Source organism: Myotis lucifugus, unplaced genomic scaffold, assembly GCF_000147115.1.
Source record: "Myotis lucifugus unplaced genomic scaffold, Myoluc2.0 scaffold_25, whole genome shotgun sequence".
In the NCBI taxonomy this organism is placed as follows: domain Eukaryota; kingdom Metazoa; phylum Chordata; class Mammalia; order Chiroptera; family Vespertilionidae; genus Myotis; species Myotis lucifugus.
The window spans coordinates 1,162,910-1,182,052 of NW_005871073.1; the positions used below are offsets into that span (position 1 = coordinate 1,162,910).

Consider the following 19,143-nt stretch of genomic DNA (forward strand, 5'->3'; position numbering starts at 1 on the left):
CCCAAGGCAGTCAGGGTCTCATATAAACTCATTTATATGAGAAGACAAGGATAGAGGTTGGGGACAGCCCTCTTTCACTGACTCAGGGGGCTGTCCCATCTGGTAACACCTCTCTGGTGTCAGTGAGAGGTGCCTGTTAATAGTAGCAATGAAATACAATTTAGTGCTAAAAAATAATGAGCTACTAAGCCATACAAGGGCATGGAGGAAACTTAAATACATATTATTAAGTGACAGATGTCAATCTGAAAAGGCTACAAACTATATGATTCCAACTATATGACATTCTGGAAAAGGAAAATCTATAAAAAACAGTAAAAGAATTATTGGTTGCTAAGAGTTAGGGGGAGGGAGGGATGAATATGAAGAGCACAGAGGATTTTTAAGGCAATAAATCTATTCTGTATGATACTCTCTAATGGGAGATACATGTCATTATATATATGTCACAACTCATAGACTATACAAGTCAAGAGTAAACCCTAATGTAAACTATGGACTTTTGGAGATAATGATTGGTTAATATAGGTTCATAGATTATAGCAAATGCATCACTGCAGGAAAGGTTGTGCATGTGTGGGACAGGGAATGCATGGGAACTCTGTCTTTCCACTAATTTTGCTATGAACCTGAAAGTACTCTAAAAAATAATATTTATCTATAATAATAAAAGGGTAATATGCTCATTAGACCGGACGACCTTCCAGATGAAGCTCCGGCAGCGGGGGCCAAACCCCTTGCAAGAATTTTGTACATTGGGCTTCTAGTTAACTATTAAAAAGAGCACTGGTTATGTGAACTATGATACAAAATAGAGGTTCCTGAAAGCAATATTTCCATATTTATGTTATAAATAATGCGGGTATAATCTTTTTATCCACAATGAAATATCTTTGTTTTATTATGTAAATAAAACATGATTTCTGATTAGAAAAAAGGAAAAACTATCAGAAAAAAAGGAATAATTACCTAACATTCTGACACTTAAATAGCACTATGAAAATCTTGATAACAATGCTCTCATGTATTTTCCATGCATAAGATTATAATTTAAAAGTTAGTTATATTTTTGAACCTTTATCAAAAATTATAATATAGTAAAAGACCAAAAGTTCATCAGGTTTAAAAAATAAATCTATAAACCTTCAGGAAAATATATTTAGTAATAATTAATGGAAAGGGTTCATAGGAGAATTATATTTGAGAAAAAATTATTTTGTTTTACAAAAAACATGACAAGATTTTAGTAATGAGAAAAATGAATCTTTGGAAGGAAAAAAAATCAATAAACTATTCTAGAATTAAACCAAATCAACAGTTCTAAAGCAAGTCTTACCTTAGTATAGGTAACTGCCATATTAGATTATATCTGGTGTTTCCAGGAACTATGCAATGCCATAAAGAAATGCAAGATGTAAACACTCAGTGTGTTAGAAGTGGTGCCAAGTAAGAGATCCCTTCCACAGAAATAGGATTGGATTGCTCTATTGATCCCTTTCCTCATTTTGCTGACGACTAGGGAGAACATATGCACTCTCTCTAGAAGTGTCAAGACCAAGGATGTGATGGTTCCTGACCAGCACTCTTTCTTACCTCTTTCATGCTTTCTTTTCCTTCCTAACAAAATATGACTAAACCAGCTTAAGGAAGTACCAGATAAGAGGGTGCGGGTGGGTGGAAAGGGAACAACTAAGCTGCCTCAGAGATAAATATATGGCAGATTGCTTTCCCCTCTGAATCTCTTTCATTTTGGCTCCAAAGGGTGTGACTTTTTCCTCATAAAAATATCCCTTATAAAATTCATGGTTGCAATTTAGGAAATAATAAAAAGAGACTATTCGAGCTAACAAAGAATAGATAAAAAAGAATATCTCATACTCTAGCCCAGACTACTAAAAAATTGCAATGAAATTTTAGGCCAAAGCCCCAGTTAGTAACTGCTTTGTTTGCTATTATTCCTTGTACATATCTTTTCCTTGGTATCCTTTGAGGAAAAGGGTTGACTATGCCAAAGCAGATTTCAAATACTCTTGGGTGTCCCAGCAAAATCAATAACAATCTAGATTTAGTTTCTAGATTTTCCTGAAAGCCATTATAATAATATACAAGTTTCCCTAAAATATAGAATTATGGCAGTCATATTATCACCATAATTCTAATATTTAAAAAAATGTTTCTAGTGATTATTTCAGATCCTTAATTTCTTCCATTCTGACCAAGTTTTTCACAGATTCCTTCCTCTTGGCTCCTGACTTTCGGTTTTGTATCTCATTTAAAGTTTATTCTTGCACCATGAACTCTGGTGTTTGTGAACTTCTGGCTTTGAAGCACAACATTTATTGAATGAATGCAACTTGAACTCACTCCTCTGGCTCTTTCCATGAATACTAAGGGCCCAGTGCACGAATTCATGCACCCTGAAAGGAACTGTGGGCTGCGAGGCTGCGGTGGGCACAGGCAGGTCTCGGCCTTCTTCTGTGCCCCGACCCAGCCCCTCCTGCCACGTCCCCTAGTCCCCTATCTGCTGGCAGCCCTGCTCCTGCCACCGCTGCTCCCACATGCTGATGGTGCTGGCCCTGCTCACACCCACTGAAGGTGTGGAGCAATTGGGGCTGGCACCATCAGTGGGTGCGAGAGGCGGCTGCTGCCCCGATCACCCCTCAGGAGCAGGGAGAGGTGGAGAAGACCTCTGGGGCTATCAAGGCTGATAGCCACAACTAGCACCCGCTGAGGGTGCCGATTAGAACTGGCGCTGGGCGCTGGCAGTGGGTGTGAGCGGCGACTCTGGCACCAGCAGTGGGTGTGATCAAGGCCATCACTGGCAGCGGGTCTGAGTGATGGCTGCCGGCCCCAATTCCCCCTCAGGAGCAGGGGGAGGTGAAGAAGCCCTGAGGGGCAATTGAGGCCAGCGCCAGGCACTAGCAATGGTTGCGAGTGGCGGCTCTGGTGCTGGCAGCGGGTGCAAGTGGGGCCGGCGCCGGCAGCAGGTGCAAGCGCCTGGTGGGACCATGGCACGCAGAAGCAAAGAATTTTCAGTATCCATCAAAGGCTCTTCCCATGACAGCAACTGGCGCCCCACCTTGGTTTGGCGCCTCCGCTCACCTGCTCCACCATCCCGCTGTGGCCGATGCCCACCATGTTCCACACTTTGCTGCCTGCTGCCAACGCCCACCATGTTCCACATGCGCCCCCTGGTGGTCAGCGCACGTCATAGCGACCGGTTGTTCAGTTCTGCAGTTCAGTCTATTTGCATATTAGGGATATATATATATGAAGTTGTAAACCCTTTAGACACAACCCTTCATCCCAAAATAGAAGCAGATTCAGCCATTGATCACTTTTACTAAATACTAAAACTTGAATTCAGTTCTTGACTAATCCTTTTTCATTACTTAGATAAGGCCATCTTTTTGTAAAATGAACTCCTAATGTTAAATGGCAATACTTTCTTACCTCCTCCCTTTTACCTACTCCCTAACTCAATGTTCTTGGATCCTAGGTTCTCTTAAGCACTATAGGGTATCAATTGTCTCACTATAGTTTTTAATAAACCAAGCTCCAAGTAACTAAAGACTAGATATATGAGCAGTAAAATCAGTTAAAGAATAACTAAGTGAGCTAAAGAGGAGAGTACAAATAAATCCAGCAGAAGATGGAACAACAATTTTATACAAAATATTCAGAGATGAATCTTGTAATTAAAATTCATTTCAATTACTTTAAGAAATTGAGCTGAAGATAACTTCTATAATGTTCTATGAATGATAGCTACACACAATGAAAAAGCATAGAACAATGTATATATTTATAAAATATAAATAAATAGTTGTTAATAAAAATGACATTAATAATGATGTGGTTAGCATCAATAATACCAATGAACTTCAGAAATTTCTCAAAGCAATTAATATTCATAACATTCAAAACACTTCTAAATCCCGATATCTAATGATATATTCTATATAACTACATAGATATTATATAAAATAACCTTTGTAATATGAATATTTTACTATTGATGCCCATAATAGTCACTTGCCATAATATAACCTAGATCTATGTATATGGATATATAAATTATGGATATGTGTATATGGATATATATATATATCTCTGTATATGAGTATTTCTAAATATATATATATGTGTGTGTATGTATGCATGTATACATATATACATACATACACATATATACACACTAATATATCCTATCTAATAAAAGAGAAACATGCAAATTGACCATACCCCCAAACCCTTCCCATTGGCTAATCAGCAGGATATGCAAATTAACTGCCAACCAAGATGGCTGCCGGCAGCCAGGCAGCTGAAGCGAACAGGAGGCTTGCTTGCTCCAGTGATGGAGGAAGCCAAGGTTCCCCACCTGCCGCCACCCAGCTCTGAGCTCCGGATGCAACAATGTTGCAATTATAGAAGCTAAACAAGCTCCAGAAACCTGCTTTCAGCCGGCAGCGGGCTCAGAGCTTAGAGTGGCAATGATGGAAACAGAGTTTCAATTATAGAAGCTAAACAAAGCCCAGATATCTGCTTTCAGCAGCCGAGGCCTCAAGCTGGAGCCGGCCTCAGAGCTAAAGCGGGCACTCAACTCCAGTGACAGCTAAAGAAAGTAAATAAATCCCAGAATAAAAAAAAAAAGAAAAAAGAAAAATAGGAGAGGCTGGGAGCTTCAGTCACCCGCCAGCCTGAAAACGGCCCTCAGCCCCTCACCCAGGCTGGCCAGGCACCCCAGTGGGGACCCCCACCCTAAAGGCGGTGCGGGAAACCTAAAAACAGCCATCAGCCTGTCATCCAGGCTGGCCAGGCACCCAAGCAAGACCCGCACCCTGATCCGGAACACGCTTCAGGGCAAACCAGCTGGCCCCCACCCGTGCACCAAGCCTATATCCTATACTACAGGCAGGGCGGGACAGCGCGAGCTGCCATCCGGGCCCCATGTGCAGCACTGGGCAGTGGGGCATAAGCCCTGCCCCCAGCTGGGAGCCCTATGTGCCACCTGAGACCCCAGCTGGGACCCCTGTGCCACCTAAGCCCCGCACTGCTAAGCCCCGCCCCCAGCTGGGACCCTATGACTATTGGAGAGCAGGAAAGTGCCGCTGGGCCCTGGGTCACTGTGGTGATCTGGCCATCAGTAAGCAGAAAAGTGCGGCCTGTAGGCAGCCCCCAGCTGTGCCTCATCAGGGAGCAGGAAAGCCCAGCCTGAGGGCAGCCCCAAGCTGGGCCTAATCCAGGAGCAGGAAAGCCCGGCCTGCGGGCAGCTCCAGCTGGGCCTGCTCCCAGTTGCCATGGAGACCTGGAAGCGGGAAAGCCCGGCCTGTGGACAGCCCCCAGCTGGACCTGCTCCCCCGTTGCCATGGCGATCCTGGAGCAGGAAAGCCCGGCTTGCAAGCAGCACCCCCATCCTGGCCATAGGTCAATGGAGAGTACAACATGCAGTGGGAGGCCAGGAGCCCTGAGAGATCAAACACAGAGTGGGCTTCTGCTCCAAGCCTCCATGGTGTGGGCTGGGGGGCAGGCCCCCCGGGCGGAAACACACACACCATACGCCACACACACACACACAGGGCTGCACCTAGGGATTGGACGTGCCCTCTGCCACCCGGGAGCAGGCCTAAGCCAGCAGGTCGTTATCTCCCGAGGGGTCCCAGACTGCAAGAGGGCACAGGCCGGGCTGGGGGACCCCCCCCCCCCAGTGCACAAATTTTTGTGCACCGGGCCTCTAGTCTATATATAAAGAGGTAATATGCAAATTAGGCAAGGACACCATAATGGTCATGACCAGCTCAGGAGGAGGCTGTATCAGGATGGCTCAGGAGAAGCTGCATGCGCAGATGGGCAGGAGGGGATTGCGTGCCGCCCCCAGCGTGCCTCCCCCAGCCCCAGTGGACACACACCAGGGGAGGGAGTGTGCTCCAAGTGGCCATGGTGCGGCTTGGCGGTGGCAGCTGAAGCAAAGCAGCCCAGGTCTCAGGTGCCTGGCAGCAGCCAGAGCAAAGCAGCCCGGGTCCTGGGTGCTGGAGGAAAGCCAGTGCCGGCAGCCAGGGGAAGGAAGGCCTATTCTTGCATGAATCTTCATGCATTGGGCCTCTAGTATCTATCTATTTATCTATCTATCTATCTATCTATCTATCTATCTATCTATCCAAATTGGTTATCAGCATATCCAAATTGGTTACATTATTCAGTAAAAGACTCCTCTGTTTAAAGCATATAAAAAGCAAGTGTCATGCCTAAAATCAGTAAATTTATATTTACATACAGGCCCAAAAGACATTTAACATGAACTTTATAGTTTAATAAAGCATATTATCATCTGGAGTAAATTAATATAGTTGGCACTGAATGCTCATGAGGAAAAAGTTTTGAGTAGGATGCTTTTGCCTTTTAAAACTATGTTTCTATTCAATGAATAATTTGTGAGATTTAAGGGCTTGAGGATATCTCTGTGCTATATTTAGAACACATGTCCTCAATTACATTGCAATCAAACTAATGGCAGTCTGGACCTTTTTGTAGACCCTCCTAATAATGTTAGTATAATAGAAATATTTGTAGCTCAGGCTACTCAGGAAAAGTCCACATATAAAAACGTTTATCATAAACACAGTGCTTTACAAATAATAAAAAGTTCATTTTTGTTAATTATACTACAATATCGTCTTCATTTCTACCATTACCTAATGTCCAAGTCAAAACAAAAAGCATAAACTCTGGTGTCAGAAGACCTGAAGATAAGTCCCAGCAATGTTACTTAACTGTGTAGCTTGGTAAATTAACTAACTCCTCTGACTTAGTTTTCCTGTTTATAAAAATGAGATAAAAATACCTAACTTACAGTGTTGTGGAAAATAAATTACATATTACATGCAAAATATCTAGTGCAGTGCCGGGTACACAGCAGGCACTCAATAAATATGTTTCTTTTTATTTCCACTGTGTCCTCAAAGCAGTACATAATTTAGCATCATGTAGTGAATTAATATTATGCCATATGTGGACTTATCAGCCTTTAATAAACTAAATATAAATGTTTTAAACTACTAAAAAGTAATTTTATACTACTATTAATATCTACTTATAATTCACAAGAGAAAAAATATATATACATACATAAAGCATAAATTATAAAATGGTCGTGATAAGAGTAATTAATATATCACAAAATTATATTTATACTACATTATTATATGACTTTTTTCACATCAAGAAAATCACAAGTAGAATATTAACATTATGATACAATATATTTTTCCTTAAAATGCTACAAAAATTATAATTATAGTATCTTAAATAAAAATATTTTTTAAAAAAGTAATTAATTCGACTTACATGTTTCTTTCGTGCAAGCTTTCCTGTTATATTTGTTTCAGGCTTAATAATGAGATCCTTAAAAATCATATCTTCATATTTTTTGTGTTTGTAAGCCCATTTTGTTTTACATTCACTAATAAATTTTTCTTGAGGTTTTTTATATGAAAAATATTGGCTGAGTAATAAAGGGGGAAAGTAGTCATTTAGTATTTTGACCCAAAAAAAAAGAGAAGGAAAATACATCTTAGAAAACATGGTGTTAAATTTAATGTAATATTTATTTTAATAATACATTATACTACTTAGGCACTAAAGTTTGTCCATCAATATTCATCATGTGATAAATGAGTGATGAGAAATCTGTGGTGATTTGAATCCACAAGCAATTCTATACTTATATCTGACTCTGCATTTTATAATATAACTAGAGGCCCGATGCACGAAATTCGTGCAAGAGCAGGCCCTCGCAGCCATGGCTGCCTCAGCCCTCACAGCCCCTGCTGCCTTGCAGCCTCACCCCCCACCCACTGATCATTCTGAAAGGTCCTCCAGAAGGTCGTTCCACTGTCCAGTCTAATTAGCATATTAGCTCTATTATATAGTATGGCAGAAAGAACATGACTACATTATCTAGAAAAATATAAGGTAACCTATCTTTATTTTTCCTTTCCAGTGAAGAAGTTATTTTTATTTCCATCTAGGGAAATTACTGTAGAGTAGTTGTGTTCAACAGAATATAATGTAAGCCACAAAATAATTTTAAATTTTCTATAAGTCCCACTTAAAAAAGGTTGAAAGAAATAAGTGAAGCTAACTTTAATATTATGTTTTATGTAACCCAATACATTTGAAATATTACCTGATAAATGGATTAAACAAACTAATATCACACTTAGTAGTGAAGTTTTTGAATGTTATAAAACTTTCAGCCTTTCGCAAAAGTTTTTCTCTGATCCCAGAAGAGCTCTTCTTAGCTGTCTTTTCTCCTGGTTCTCTTTGGTCAACTTCAAGATGGTTTACAGTTCTCTTAACTATGTATAATATGATTATACTTGCTCTCTACTTGCTGAGAACACTGGTGATCAGAATTCTACTATTTTCTACCTGTTGCAGCTGGGTGAGAGCTTCCGCCCTACAAGTGAGGGCTGAGAAGAGGAGGAAAGCCCAAGACCTCTTAGCTACTCTTGCCTAGATTAGATTTTCTAAGATATTTTTCAAGTTACTTTTTTTAAAGGGTCAGGCTATGGAGAAATTTCTCAAAATATTGTTGAAAACCATAGAGAAATCAGCTGGCAATTAGTGGAGGCTAATAACAGTTGTGATATCGAAGGTTTCAAACTGCTTAACAGAGAAATCAGAGAAAGAGATAGTCAAAGAGAGCCCTGCTACAACCACTATCACCCCAAGGGCGACTGCGCCCAGCCAAGGGTGTGTACGCTAAGGAGCAGTATCACAGGCTGCTCAGTGAGGGGGAAATAGACGTCACTAAAATAGTCCACCTAGTCATTAAATAAATTAACAAGCAAAAACGAGTCCTGGGTAAAGAGATCAGTATCCAGAGTTGTTGCAATATACTATCTAAAATGTCCAGTTTTCAACAAAAAAACTATGACAGGCAAAGAAAGACAAAAGTGTAAACTAGACAGATAAAAAGAGCAGGCCTTTGGAACTGCTTTTGAAAGGGAACAGATGACAGACAAAACAGATAAAGGCTTCAAAGCAGCTATTAAAAATATGCTTAAAGGAAATAAACCTTAAGTAGAGAGGTATAACAATGATATCTTCTCAAATACAGATTATCAATAAAGACACAGAAATTGCTAAAAAAGAACCAAATGAAAATTCTGAGATTAAAAAGTATAATAACTGAAAATGTTTGCTCAACTAGTTCAACAGCATATTTTAATTGGTAGAAAAAAATCAGAAATCTTGAAAACATTGGTAAAAATTATGCTGGCAGAGAGAAAAAATATTGAAGACAAGTGACTAGACCCACAAAGAAATTTGCAGTATCATTAGGTCCACCAACATAGGAATAATAAAAGAAGAGAGAAGAAAATAAAAATATATATTAGAACTAATGTCTAAAACTGTCTGGAATCTAAAGAAAACATTAATCTATAAATCTAAGGGCTCAACAAATTATAAAATGAATAAGTGCAAAGATCCACATTCAGACACCTCATAGTAAAACTATTAAAATCCAAAAACAAAGAAAGGAAATTTTGAAAAGAGCAAAAGAAAAATGACTAGTTCTTAGTTATTCTATTAAATGCGATAATCAGATCCAATTATTAAAGCTTCAGTTCCAGCATGATCTCCTAAAAGTATTCTCTGACATTTCATAAGCAAAGTTAATTACGTCTACATCCAGTCTACTCCAAGAAAAGGATTCATTATAATGAGACTTTCTGATTTTGTTTAATAAACTGTCTTCTGAAGTAGGTAGTCAAAATGCATAGGTCACAGATACAAAGGTTGCTGTTAAGAGTAGCTTACATTTAAGTGCTATGTGTTGCATGTGATTTGTTTTGAACTATATATTTCTAAAGGAGACTTGTTTCTGGAATGGCAACAAAGGCTTAAGAGAGTCAGAACTGTCCTCATCTGAAAGAGAAGGCAGACAGGAGTGATCCTGCTATGATAGCTTGAATCATCAGGGCAAGGTACCCAGGCAACAAGACTATTATTACATTTCCTGAATTTTGTTTATGGATGTACTGCTCTGCCCCAAGTGCAGGAAGAACCACACAAGGTTAGAATGAGTCTATTCACCTCTGTATGCCATTAGTTTGCTAATGAATCTAATGAGGACAAGAAGATGGTAATAAAGCTTGCTTGTGTATCCATGTAGAAGCTCACTCATTTTGAAAGAAAACAATCATAAAAATATTCTGCTTCTCATACCACTTCAAAAATGGAAAACTAGTTTCCAGAAAGACTAAGATCTAAGTCTATTTTTTATTCTGAGTTTCAAAAAAAAATCAAAACATTTTGTAAAGTGTTAGTAAAATTAAAAGTATTCTGTGTAAACTTAAAAAAAATAAATGATTCAGTCTAATTCTGAAAACTTAAGTAGAGGCATTACTAAACTCAGAAAGATATAAGACCAGATACAATTTATTTTATTTATGTTAAACTAGGAGCACGGTGCACGAAATTTGTGCACTGGGGGGAGTGGTCCCTCAGCCCAGCCTGCTCCCTCTCACATACTGGGATTCCTCAGGGGATGTCCTACTGACGGCTTAGGCCTGCTCCCTGCTCCCCTTGGAGAGTGGGCCTAAGCTGCAGTCTGGCCTCCCTTTATGGGAGGTGACTGGGCTGATCAGGGAAGGCACCAGCCCCATTACCCCGCTGCTGCAGCCAGTGCCAGTCACCGCAGCCACCAAGGTGTTTTCATCAACACAGACTCCAGTCCCTTCACCATGAAAAAATGACAACTTTCTTTAGGCATTTTCAAGATGTGTCTTTCATAGGATATGACATTTCTTTCTTTTTTTCTTTATCCTCACCTGAGGATATGTTTCCATTGATTTTTAGAGAATGTGGAAGAGAGAGGAAAAGACAGAGAGAAACATCAACGTGAGAGGAACACTTTGATTGGTTGCCTCCTGAATGAGCCCTGACCTAGGCCCAGGCCAGGGAGGAGCCTGCAACCTAGGTACATGCCCTTAGTCAGAATTGAACCCAGACCCTGCAATGGGCAGGCCAAGGCTCTATCCACTGAGCCAAACCAGCTAGGGCAGAATATGACATTTCTTAGCCTTCCAGCAGAGGACCTTCCTTTTTTTCTCCAGGAGTGAGGTAGTAAAACCCTACATCACCTTCTTGGATTCTTATTACCCAAGTTACTAAGAATATTACCAGTGGCATACAGGGAGCTTACCCAATGAGCAGTTAGAGAGGTGTGTCCTCTGTAGTTCACACTGATCGCCACCTCAGCCCCTGCCCAGCTCCCTGCAATCGCCAGCTCTGCCCCTGCCCAGGCCTAATGCCTCTGGCCAAGGTGTTAGGTCAGGGAAGGGGGCCCCTTGGCTCTGATCGCAGGCTTGGCCCTGTCCAGGAGCCCCCTGGCTCAGGCCCTTCCTAGACTGCTCAAGGCCCACACAGGGCCTACCTCGGAGTGACCTGGGTGCCGATGATATTCCCGGGACCCAGGCCACTGGGTGCCTACGTATGCAAATTAAATGCTATCTTTGTTGGTTTAATTTGCATACTCATCAGATTGGCTGATGAGCGTAGTGGAGGGATGGTCAATTTGCATGTTTGTCTATTATTAGGTAAGATTATTAAGTTGCTTACACAATCATAAAATATTTTCAGTCATTTAATAGTATTTTAACAAAATATTTTTGTTTAGTAAATAGTAGAGGAAAGCACATCTATGTTCCAAGAAAGTATTAAACTATGTTAATTTTAAAGCTGCAAATTTTAGATAACCCTGGATTGAATCTGTACCTTGTCTTTACAGATTATGATTAACGATCCAAACCATATGCAAAGATAGATTTTATTTTAAATCATTTATATCTGGCAAATTCACCTTACTCAAATATTTTCACAGGAATGTTGCTCTAAATTTATCATTTATAATAGGATTTACTTTGAAAAAAATGTGCGCTACTTCTATTTTTGATATACCTATTTTATAAGGTAGGAATTAATCTTTATTATATATAAATAATGTAGTCACTATTGAACAAAATCAGCATTCAAAATTACATAATTTACTATAAAAAATAATAGACTATTATAATTCCTTTTCATAATTCCAAAATAAGGACTCAAAACATACACTGCATGTAACAGTCAATTACCATCCAAATAATAGATGTATTACTGAAAAGTTGCCTCTAATGCTTTTATATTATGAAATCATGTAAAGTACATTATAAAATTCTTATAAAGTCTTTAATGTGAATAATTTGAAATGAGGCTAATAATTTCCTGCATCATATACATTTTGACATTACTATGTTGAGTATTATTTGATAATTCACACCCATTTAAAAACTAGCAGAGGATTAATAGTATATATAAAAAATGCATTCATAGATATTAATGTTCAAAGATTTTGTCTTAGAATCAGCTATGACCTATTTATTCTTTACCCTGTTTGGGGACCTTCAAGTTAGTAAATCTATTTATTATTTATTTATTTATTTATTTATTTATTTATTTATTTATTTAATCTTTATTCTTGAAAGTAATTTTTTCCCTTCCATTTACCTCTTCTAGCCTCCCCACCCTGCCCCAGGCCTTCACCATACTATTGTCTGTGTACTTGGGTTATGCATATGCATATAAGTTCTTTGGTTAATCACTCCTCCCTCACACACCCACCACCATCTTCCCTCTGAGATTCATCAGTCTGTTCCATGTTTCTATGTCTCTGGAACTATTTTGTTCATCAGTTTATATTTTTCCACATATGAGTAAGACATGTAATACTTGTCTTTCTCTGACTGACTTATTTTGCTTATCATAATAATCTCCAGGTCATAAATCTTGTTTGTTTTCTTTTCCCCCTAGTAAGTTTCCCTTAAGTTTAATAAACCAACTGGTAGCTCAGTTACAACCTATCGTCTAATTCCCTAGATTATAATCAACATCTTTTTCTTTCACAGGGAGTCTTATTTGCAAACATTTGTCATGATTCCAGGATATCCACATATCAAACAATTATGGGGCAATTAATAATATAGATTTCAAAGTTAGTTATTATATCATAAGTTACCTACAATGAGTTTCTGTAGTTTTATTTATAACTAGAGGCCTGTTGCATGAAGAGATTCATGCAATAGGCCTTCCCTTCTCCTGGCTGCGGGCAATGGTTTTCCTCCGGCACCCGGGACCCAGGCCTTTGCTCTGGCCTGAGCCGCCTTCTGTCCTCTGTCTTCGTGGCCCTGGCTGGAGCCACCTTCCGCCCTCCATCTTCGTGGCCCCAGCCAGAGCCGCCTTCCGTCTTCCATCTTCACGGCCCCGGCCGGAGCCACCTTCTCTCTTCAGTCTTCGCTCCGCTGCTTGGAGCCTACGTATGCAAATTAAACGCCATCTTTGTTGGTCGTTAATTTGCATATTGTGCTGATTAGCCAATGGAAGGCATAGCAAAGGTACGGTCAATTACTCTGTCTATTATTAGTTAGGATTATGCAATTTTTTTAAAATATATTTTTATTGCTTTTTTACAGAGAAGAAGGGACGAGGGATAGAGAGCCAGAAACATCGATGAGAGAGAGACATCGATCAGCTGCCTCCTGCACGCCCCCCAGTGGGGATGTGCCCGCAACCAAGGTACATGCCCTTGACCGGAATCGAACCTGGGACCCCCAAGTCCGCAGGCCGACGCTCTATCCACTGAGCCAAACCGGTTCGGCAGATTATGCAATTTTATCCTTCATATAAATTTTATAGTTCAGGAAAATTAAATTGACATTTTTCTACCAACCTAAAAATTAGGGAAAAAAAGTTTTTCTTGCTTTCTTGAGAACAGCTCCAAGCAATGTTTAAATTCAACTCAAAAACAAGTAACATGCATAACAAAACCAGCAATGAAATTATTCATCGGATCAAAATTCAATTAAAATAGAAATTTTCTCCTTGTGTTGTGCATAGCCTTCTATATCAGGATCAAAAACTTTTTCCATAAAGAGCCAGAGAGTAAATAATTTAGGTTTTTGCAGTATATATTTGGTTGTGTTGTATACTCTTCTATGTATTTACAATTCTTTAAAAATATAAAAAAGCATTCTTCTTGTGTAACAAGCCACGTCGAATTGTGCCCACAGGCTGAATTTTGTAAACCCTTGATCTATATCATATTCTGAAACATACATACATGAACACACACACACACACACACACACACACACACACACATATACAAACACAAACATTTTTTCTCCCATTCTACCTTATAGACATTTGGAGAAGAATAGAAAACAAGTGCATATATACATATTTGGATATTGATATATACATTTACAAACTTAATTGTGAATTAAATTTAAAATAAGAAATTTGTAACTTACAAAAATATTCTAGAGATCCTAGAAAACATATTAGTCTTGCCTATTATAATAATACTAAAGGTGTGGTGCATGGATTTGTGCACTGGTGTGGTCCCTCGGCATAGCCTATGGGAATCAGACCAAAACTGGCAGTCCAATGCCGCCTGCTGCTCCTGCTCATCTTGGCCCCACTGTGACTGTCACTGCTGCTGCTCAGTAGGCTCGCTGCCCCTCCCCTGTGGTGTCCAGGCTGCTGTGGCCAGCCATGATTCCTGCATCTGGTGCCCATCGGTCAGCTGAGTGGTGCTCCAGCTGTGAGAGTGCACTGACCACCAGGGGGAAGCTCCTGCATTGAGTGTGCTTCATAACAACTGGTCATTCGGTCGCTTAGGCTTTTATATATATAGATGGCTACGCAAATCAAAATGAATTTAATGTACATTTAATGAAGCTGCATAGTACCTGAAGACCCTGCCATTCTGGTTACCTGTATTGATATATTGTTATCTCCAATGTATGGCTGACTTAAGGGAACAGATACTTCCTTTTCCACTTTCCTAAGAGCTAAGACATTGTCATATAACTTAGCATCAGCCTATTTAATGCTTTCTCCCTGAATTTATACTTGTTTTAGGAATGACCCAAAAGCCCAAGGACAACTACAGCAGAATGACAAGGTGTCATATAGTTAGTAAATGGAAGCTCCCTGAGCAAACTCTTTCTCTGGTGGAGTCTTGGCTCTGCATTGCCTCTCATTGCTACTTATTTCTCAAGTTCAATTATTGTGGCTTCCTGAATATTCTGTGAGCTTCCAGGATAAACCTCCAACAAATTACATTATTCCCTCAGTCATTTAGAGTTAGCTTCTATTGTTTGCAGATAAAAACTCTAGATGCAACATAACCTATAATTTTCCAAATTTTTATGCAGGAAGGATAAGAAAAGTACTTGCTTTAATTATTTTATGAAAGGAATTTTAACTAATGATCTATTCATAAACACGCAACCAGAAAACTACAGCAAGCATATTATAATACCTCTATCTGACACTGACTAGGTCTACTATATAAATATAAAGAGTTTGGGGAGATATTCTACTACTAAAATAAATGCCTTAGTTTTCTTCGTATTATATTTGTATTAAATATATAAATGCAATACTTTCTCTTCTTTTCATCTACCTTTTTTTACTAATCCTCAATTTGTCTCTTATAGTATCTATGAAATAATTATATTTATCTCACATAATTGCTGTGAGGATTGAGTGAGCTAATTACATTTAAAACTTTAAACATGAAAAAGTATATTGCAGTAAAAATAATTTAGTAACAATAAAGTCATGTTATTTTTGTAAAGTAATATACAAAGCTACTGTACCATTATATAACATGTTATATTATACAAGAGGCCCAGCGCGCACAAAGTTGTGTGCGGGTAGGATACCTAGGCCTAACCCGCGATCTGGGCCATCTTATGCCCACTCACCAGTCCCCAGTCCTGCCCTGCCACCACCACCCATCCCATTCACCACATGGCAACTGATCGGAGCCTGTGGGCCGGGGGGGAGGGACCAAGAGGTCTGCCTTCCACCTGCTCGCCAGTCCCCAGTCCTGCCCTGCCGCCACCCACCCCTGGTGATCAGTGCGGTCATAGCGACCAGTCGGATGGTCGGACACTTAGCATATTAGCCTTTTATATATATAGATTACAGGCATCTTTCCCCACAAATCTTATTCAAATTCTATTCATGCATGCTAAATTTTGAGATACCATTTCCATGCACAAGGTTTTTAATCTCATGTTACATGCATATACAGGAAATCTTGATTCTAAGAGTGAAAAACTCAATTGTAGGAGCATAAGCTAAAGATGAGTCCCTTTAATTAGATCTTTATTTCATATAAAACTCACACTAAATTTAAAGAAAGATGAGACAGAAATAATATTTTAAATAAATATGCACCTGTCAGCAGCTGCCTGATCCTCTTCCACATCTTTTATTCCATATAATTTTACTTATTTCCACTGTGAGCCCAATTTCTCTCACACTTTGACCTTAGTTTGAAAAGTATATGGAACCTCTTCTTCAGAAGTTGCAGGCACCGTATTATGGTCAGTTGATCCTCATACTTTTCTCTCTCTAACAGGGCTACTGCCTTCTATGATTTAGCCATGCAGGCTAATGCAGGAGACCATTCTCTCTGCCTACCACACAATGCTGAATATCATTTCAATGAAACTTCCTAATCTGGGTTTCTCAGAGGCTGTCATTGCCCAATTCTAGATCTATTTTAATCCTACCTATATTTCAGGGTCAAATTTCATTTCTATCTTCTGTATTCTATCATTTAGCATCTGAAAATAAGCTATATAAAAATATTCATTTACTTTTTCCTATATGTGATGTTTGGTATGACTAAGATATATAGAAATTGATGACAGAGTACCCTATCTTGTCTCCCCAAGTTCAGTGTTCAGAGATTCTGCCAAGAAAGGTGTTCCTCTATTTGCAAATGTCAGCTACTGGAAACAATGCAAGGAACAAAGAGAAAGAAAAATACAATTAACCAAATGACAATGTAGATTCATATGGTAGCAGATGTTTCACCAAAATTATCTTCACATTCAAACAAAATATTAAATCCTAATATATGTTTCATGGTTTATATTTCTATTGTACCCCATTATATAGAACATGGTTTATATTTCTATTTCATCCCATTAAAGAGGAAATTCAGTATGTTTTAGATTGTCGTGTTTTTTTAAGAGAAATACTGTCAGAATTACTCAATTAGTAATTCATAAAAACTTTATTAGTTATATACATATATGGTCAATTTTTTTAAAAAAGGAAAAGTATCAAATTTTTATTATGCCAAATAGTATAAGCTATTACTATATTTGCCTCTAATTGCTACTTATTGTGGTGTGTTTCTTAAAACTAGTTCAAGTCATCTATAAAGTACTGTTTTAATAGGAATGCAAAAATGAATATCATTGGAGAGATGCCTTTTTATCATTGATTTTCTTAACATTTTAGTTTAATATTCAAATAGTAGAGAAATAAACATACCTCAAAATTTTTCTAACTAGGAAACCACGTATCCATCTTTGAATAATCAAAATTGGTGAATTATGAGCCATGATTTCATTTATTTTTGAAATAACAAAGTTGATGTTATTAGTTTCATCCTCATAGGTTGATCCCTGTATAAAGAAAATATGTTTAATAATTATATTTCATGAAATTATTTCCAAAAGACACTTTAAACTTGGTACTCTCTTGGTAGAAACTACTAACACATTCACAAGTATCTTAAAGGCATAGCAGTTGAATAATATACATTTTCACATATATTTTATTAGATCAGTAAATCAAGTAGCACCAAATAACTTCAATTCTCTAACAAAATGCAAGATCCATGATGATAACCTCCTCTATTCTCTAGATTCTTCTCCCAATCTGATAGCATAGATATCAACTTTGACCATAAGTATGTCACCTCTGAAAAGTAGTTATATGAATAGGTATTCAGTGAAACTCTAAAGGTATTCTGTGGATCCCCATGAAGAAAACTGGCATGTTGGATTCATAAAATAATTTACAGTAGTTCAAAATTTTGTTGCAGCTTAACTACCATGTTGGACACTTTTATTGGAACAGAGCACATCCCCCTGGGGAAAGATATGTTCTCACTTTAAAGAAATTATCTCTAAGATCTCTCACCTGCAAATTGTTTAGATTTGGAAATACAGACTCCCTATATCTTATCATTTTACTGTAATAATTTAGTAATAAAGCCAATTTGGTTACGTTATGAATGTAAGGATTCTGCTTTAAAAAAAACTAAAATTTGTATTGTTTGTAAGGCACCTTCCCTGAAAATCACCAAACCCATCATGTTACAAACACACACCTTTTCTGCCTATACCTTCAATCAGCTATGTACTGCTAGAATAACAACAACAAAATCTTGCAGATAAGTGCTACTTCATGCCGCCCCATAATATGATTATAGGAGATCAAGACATGCCATCTAAAATATGCTCCTTTGGCATATTCATTATTTTGAGTGGGAGACACTTAAAAAACGGCAAAAACAGGGAGGGGATTTCTCTGAACTTTCCTTATCTGCCTAAAGCAGTGATGGCAAACCTTTTGAGCTCGGCGTGTCAGCATTTTGAAAAACCCTAACTTAACTCTGGTGCCGTGTCACACATAGAAATTTTTTGATATCTGCAACCATAGTAAAACAAAGACTTATATTTTTGATATTTATTTTATATATTTAAATGACATTTAACAAAGAAAAATCAACCCCAAAAATGAGTTCACGTGTCACCTCTGACACGCGTGTCATAGGTTCGCCATCACTGGCCTAAAGGAAGATCTTCAAAAATGCATTCAAAATAAATCCTCTTGTCAATAGTTTAATCAACCAGGAAATATGGTCTCTTATTAAGGGGAACAAAATGAGAAGATTACAAGGAAAGGAGTTTAAGAGAGACCACCACACCCAGATGAATTTTGTCACAAACTCCTAACTGTTCTTCTAAGGGCCATTCATCGTTCCTAAAAATCATTTACTCTCCTAAGAAGCCTACATTCTCTCTCCCATTCTTTTTTTAAAAATATATTTTATTGATTTTTTACAGAGAGGAAGGGAGAGGGATAGAGAGTTAGAAACATCGATGAGAGAGAAACATCAATCAGTTGCCTCCTGCACACTCCCTATTGGGGATGTGCCTGCAACCCAGGTACATGCCCTTGACCAGAATCAAACCTGGGACCCTTCAGTCTGCAAAC

The 19,143-nt window shown here is 38.5% G+C and overlaps 1 protein-coding gene across 1 annotated transcript in view; it reads right to left on the reverse strand.

Annotated features, from left to right (window-relative positions):
* Nucleotides 1–19,143, reverse strand: part of LRRIQ3 (leucine rich repeats and IQ motif containing 3) — an 89,333-nt gene that overhangs the window by 54,517 nt on the left and 15,673 nt on the right. Inside the window, exons 3-4 of the mRNA XM_006086086.3 lie at nucleotides 17,410–17,543; nucleotides 7,345–7,501 (exon numbers count right to left, since the gene is read on the reverse strand). Coding sequence (XP_006086148.1) covers nucleotides 7,345–7,501; nucleotides 17,410–17,543 — 291 coding nt within the window. The remainder of the gene's footprint in view (nucleotides 1–7,344; nucleotides 7,502–17,409; nucleotides 17,544–19,143) is intronic.